The sequence below is a fragment of the Octopus sinensis genome, linkage group LG8 (assembly GCF_006345805.1).
Source record: "Octopus sinensis linkage group LG8, ASM634580v1, whole genome shotgun sequence".
Classification (NCBI taxonomy): Eukaryota; Metazoa; Mollusca; class Cephalopoda; order Octopoda; family Octopodidae; genus Octopus; species Octopus sinensis.
The window spans coordinates 71,404,726-71,410,725 of NC_043004.1; the positions used below are offsets into that span (position 1 = coordinate 71,404,726).

General features: G+C 35.8%; 1 protein-coding gene across 1 annotated transcript in view; it reads left to right on the forward strand.

Annotated features, from left to right (window-relative positions):
- The window catches only part of LOC115214841, a 235,523-nt gene that overhangs the window by 162,224 nt on the left and 67,299 nt on the right, over positions 1–6,000 (forward strand). The window contains exon 48 of the mRNA XM_036505154.1: positions 4,617–4,711. Coding sequence (XP_036361047.1) covers positions 4,617–4,711 — 95 coding nt within the window. The remainder of the gene's footprint in view (positions 1–4,616; positions 4,712–6,000) is intronic.

The window sequence follows — 6,000 nt, forward strand, 5'->3', positions numbered from 1 at the left end:
AATGTTAAGTATATTAGCCAATTAAGTAATCATTCTAGGGCAATCACAAAGAACTTAGTTAAGATTATTTCATTTAGATTGTCTCAATCATCTGCGAATGTTGACATTTTCAACGACAAGGCTGAATTTTATACTCCTGCCTTACTTAAAGCAGTTTATACGGATAAAGTCACCTACATTAATTCCATTCAATCTTATTCTACCTTTAGTAAGGGAGACATGAAATCTAGTTGTAAGGATATAAACATTATCAGTTTTAATTTATACACCAACATCAGAGGAAAGGAGTTAACCGTTATTTAAACTCCTTTTTTCATAGTAAAGGTAAGTCGATGTCTTTTAAAGATAGTTACGCTAAAAATAGCAAAACTATTTGGTAAATTGTTCCTTATGGGAGACAAATAACATCTAATCTTCCTTTCCAGTGTCGGCAAGTAATTAGTAGGAATTTTCCAAAGAATTTTATGTATTACTCTATTATCAACTCGCACACGGTTAGGATTGGTTTTTCCTACACAAAAAGTCTCTTACAAATTATCTCATCACATAATATTAGTTTGTTAAATAAGAATCAATTTACTAATACTAACATTAATTTAGCTAATACCAACCATCCCCCTAGAAATATAAATAACAAGGTTACTGTCTCTGAAGTAAATTCCAACACAATTACGTTTACGTCTAGTAATTCTAAGATTAAAAAAACTCTATATGCCAGTGTAAAATCACTTCAGGTACGGTAGTTCTTCTCAGTTATCTAAAAGAATTTCTAATCATTACTCTACATCCAGGGATAGTAATAAAAGTAACAGCACATCGCTTAGTCAAGTAATTTGGTATCTAAAAGACCTTAATAAACAATTTAATTTAGATTTGTTGATTCTCTCCATTTCGCTCCATTATGATAAAGGCAAGGAATTTTGTTATCTCTGTAATTGTGAACTATTTTTAATCGTTTTTCTAAAGATCCCTTTGTAAACACGGTTATAGAGAGTGCTTATCGATGTAACCATTGACAGAAACATACCTTTATGTAATACAAGTGACATCTGCCATTATATATAATTTGAACATTGATTTTGTTCTTAGATATCACTTCCACTTGATATATCTTTTCTCAAGACTTTAGGCTTTTTATTTAATTCACATATCGTTCTATATTTCTCAATTATTTGGTTTCTGCTTTTTTATTTCCTTTAACCCTCCTCTTTCTATAGGCTACCTAAAAAATAACATAATAGCATTCAGTTCCTCACTATACATGTCCATTATGTTCTGTTAAAATGTCTTATTGACGAGTTTTATCTCTTCATTGCCCTGAAGAGAAGATTACATTGATTTACACCATTTTATTCCTTTGGAATAATATCAATGGTGTCTTTGAAACATATGTCGGGAGTAAAATAATTTGATAAAACCTGCGTTTAACGCCATTTATTTATTTATATATATTTTACAAAATATTTCACATAAACCTGGACTTTCTACCTTTAAAAACAAGGTGTTACGCCCATTTTACTTGTGTGATTTTTGCTGCTCTGGTAATTGTTTATCTATTTTTTTCGTGTTAATTCTAAACAAGGGAAAAATACACACATCTATCTATCTATCTATCTATCTATCTATCTATCTATCTATCTATCTATCTATCTATCTATCTATCTATCTATCTATCTTTCTATCTATCTATCTATCTATCTATCTATCTATCTATCTATCTATCTCTATATATACATATATATATATATATATATATGCGGATGATACAAAAGTTTCACAAGCAATACAGAACCCTTATGACACTAAACACCTGCAAATGTGAGCTGGACAAAATATACAAGTGGGCTGAAAAGAATAGCATGCAGTTCAATGCTGAAAAGTTTCAAGCTTTATGCTACCAGCATGCAAAACTAAATGCAATACCCAATGAATACACTGGACCCGGAGGGATTGCAATCCCAGAGGCACAATCAGTGCTTGACCTGGGTATTTACATGAGTGATGACGCAACCTTTCATGTACATGTTGCTAAATTGGCAATGAAATGTAGACAACTGGCCGGATGGATTCTTAGAACCTTTAGAACAAGAGACCAGGAAACCATGATGGTCCTCTGGAGGACACTTGTCCTAAGCCACTTTGACTATTGCTCTCAGCTATGGTCACCATCCAGTGTCAAGTTAATCACAGAACTTGAGGCGATCCAACGAAGCTACACGAAGAAGATAGCCTCTGTGCAGCATATAAGCTATTGGAAAAGACTCAAGAGATTAAAACTCTATTCCTTGGAGAGTAGGCGAGAAAGATATGCCATAATATACATCTGGAAGATCCTGGAAGGACTTGTCCCAAACTTTGGCATCGAGAGTTACACAAATGCCAGAACTGGGCGCCACTGTGTGGTGCCAAGGACTCCAAATTTGCCATCAAGATGTAGGACAAGATACTGTGATAGCCTGGGCTTCAGAGGCCCACAGCTCTTCAATATCCTCCCGAAGAACCTGAGGGACCTGCATGGAGTCGATGCGGATGTCTTTAAAGTACAACTGGATCTCCTCCTGTCAGGTGTCCCGGATGAACCAACTTCATGGCAGGAGGTGCAGATGAGGGAAGCTGCATTGAACTCTCTCATGCACCAAATGGCAATTGCTAAAAAGCATTCGTGAAGTAAAATCATGTAGCATGGAGGAACATAGTAAAAAATTGGATTCTAGCCGTGATCTTGGGGCGAGCCCATAACCGTAACAGGTATGGAGTCGCATATGGAAATGGTTTACAAACTTCAGTTCTTTAAATTAGACATGTAGCGGTGTCCAAGGATCTTTTTCACATAAGCAATCTTTCTATTATTACAAAGACCGTACGGTTGGTGTAAGATTTACACTTGTCTAAGTTCTTCCAGTAAATCCTGTAGTTGACATTTTGTTGTTTTAACAACGAGTTATAACTGGATAATTCGGTAGTTTTTCTTTCTTTTAGTGTCTGAAGCTTAAAGTGTAATCGTATCTTGTTTTGAAATTTCCCTCTGTGAGACCCACATATCTCTTGGTCGAATCTGTATTATTAGCGTTCGTGGAATTTACAAAGGCTTCATAAAAATGGCCTCGGTCATACAGGCTACATTTAGTGGGCACAAGTCTTTATGCCTGCAGGAACAGCCGGCTCCATATGGTCGTGTTGCATTGTGTGTAATCATGCTTTGAAGTGGCACTAAAACTAACTTTTAGGCTATGCCTATTAAAGAGTTTTCTATAACTGATATGTATTGGACAATCTATATCTATAAGTGCCAAGAAATATTTACCTATATTAATGGTCACTTCGGGGGAGTAATTGGGCGTGAACCAGATAATTTTCCTCTGTCTATGTTTTCCTTCCATTAATTCTAGTCTAGTAGTAGGTTTGTAAGCTATTTCCCCTTTAAATCCCCTAGCTTTAAGGGAACTGACTTACTCCCCCGATGTGAACATTAATATTGATATATATTTTGAATACATCACAAATATAGAAAACTCTTTAAGAGGCATACCTAAAAATTAGTTTTAGTCTAATCCTAAAATTTACTTGCGTGTGTGTGTCTGTTTGTATATGTATGCATATATACACACATACAAGTAAACACATGTGCAAAACACGGTGCAAACGATAATACACGAATATCAAATGCAAAATAATATACTACTTTATTAGAGCTGGAAAAATCTTCACACACTATTTCTCGTGCTGTTCCTCAGGCATTTGTGATAATACCTTTTTTATTCTCAATTTAACCTCTATTTTTGACTTGTATTATATTCTTTTTAATTATTTCCAATTCTTATTTCCAACCTATTTTGATCTGTTTTTGTTTTAATTTAACACTAAGTGTTTTGTTTTAACCATTCACCTATTTTTAAAATATTTATTTCTCCTCCACTGGCAGCTATTATTCTTCTAAAATTAATTGCTAAATCAGACTGAAATGCAAATTCGATGAAGCGTATCCACTTAAGAGTTCATGTAATTACATTATTCCGTTCATTTACCAACTTTCGAGGTTTTTTATGAAATTAATGACTCTCTCTCTGCTTTCATCGACAAAAGAAATAGAATTGCGTGGTATTCATGTTTTTGTCCAGTTATAGAAATATTTATATTTATATGAACACTAGCAGTATCGCCCGGCGTTGCTCAGGTTTGTAAGGGAAATAACTATAAAGCATTTTTAGAGAGTTATAGCCAAAAAATAGCAAAAAAATGGAAAAAAATGATGGTAAATTTTTCTTTGAGATTTAAAAAAGGTGGAGTTGCGTCCCCTAGACAGTTTGTGGTTCGTGTTTCTGATTCTCGACCCCATGTCGAATTTATCGATTTTTTTCAGAACTGGGGGAACTTTTCAAAATTTTCGCTGCGTTAGTTTTGAATTATGACATTGGGCTATGTGTGTGTCAAGTTTCATCAGAATCGGTTGAAAGCCGTGGTCAGAGTGAGGGTACAAGCAAACAGACACACAGAAACACGCACAGACAAACTGCCGTTTATATATAGAGAGATTATGACTAACACTCAGTATATCTCCTATGTGTATCTCGTTTCTAATCACAATGATTTCCTTTTGTTTTTCTATCCTTTCGTAGGCTGGACTAATTTCTTTCTGTTTCATCTAATTTACAATTCAACATTTAAAAATGCCAATGAATACAAATCACATGCTGAGAACGTATCTATAGCCGTGAGTATCTATTAATTCTCTGACACTCTCTGCCTTTCTGATTCACTCACTTCGCATATATATACGTATATGCGTGTATATATTTATCCTCTCTCTGTTTATTTCCTCGTGTTCCTTTCTGTTGTAGAGTGTAGCTCCAAACGTAAAAGACTTTCTCACCATCTCAGCGTTAAACCAATACATATCTTTGTTGTTTATACACCCATCTTCGTCTTTTGTTTTATGTAAATTTCAGCTACACATACACACACACACACATATACATATACATATATATATATATAAATAATATATATATATATATATATATACATATATATATATATAATATATATATATATATATATATATATATATATATATATATATATATATGTATATATATATATATATATATATATGTTGGTATATTGGCATCCTTTTTGTCTCGGGAGACAATGGAGTTGCGCACAAAATAGTCTAGTCCGGCTTTTACATTTCATGTCCTGATACATTTCCTGCTGTGGCTGTGTAGTCCTATCCTGGACAAACACTCCCTCTGGCAGGTACCGCAAATGTAGCGAAGACTATTCCTGGCTGGTTGTAGTGCCATAGTCTCTTGTTTACGTCTCTTCCTTTCTTTCCATTTCTCCTCTCTCTCTCTCTCTGTCACTCCTTTGTATTCCCTCTTTTACGGTACGTCACCATTCTCTCGGTTGTCGGCAACTGCCTCCCAACCGCTAATATTGATGTTGCAGGCCTTCATGTCCCTTTTGCAAACATCTTTGTAACGTAAGATCGGTCTACCCACAGACCTAGTACCCCTAGCAAGCTCTCCGTAGAGTATGTCCTTGGGGATTCTGCCATCTTTCATTCGGCTAACATGCCCAAGCCATCTCATACGTCTTTGTGTGAGGAGTGCAAACATGCTTGGTATTCCTGCTTGCCTGAGGGCATCTTTGTTGGGGATATGATCCTGCCATTTGATGCGGAGGATTTTTCGGAGGCAGCGCAGGTGAAAGATGTTTAGGCGACGCTCTTGGCGTGTGTATAGCGTCCAGGTCTCACTTCCATACAGTAGAGTGCTGAGTACACATGCCTGGTAGATCATCATTTTCGTGGTCTTGGTCAGCTTATTGTTGTCCCAAGCCCGTTTGGAGAGTTGGGCCATCGCAGCAGCTGCCTTGCCAATGCGTATATTGAGCTCAGCGTCAAGGGATAGGTTTTAGGTGACGGTAGAGCCCAGATAGGTAAACTTCTCCACCTCTTGTAATCTGTGATCTCCAATATGTATGTTTGGGATGTCCGAT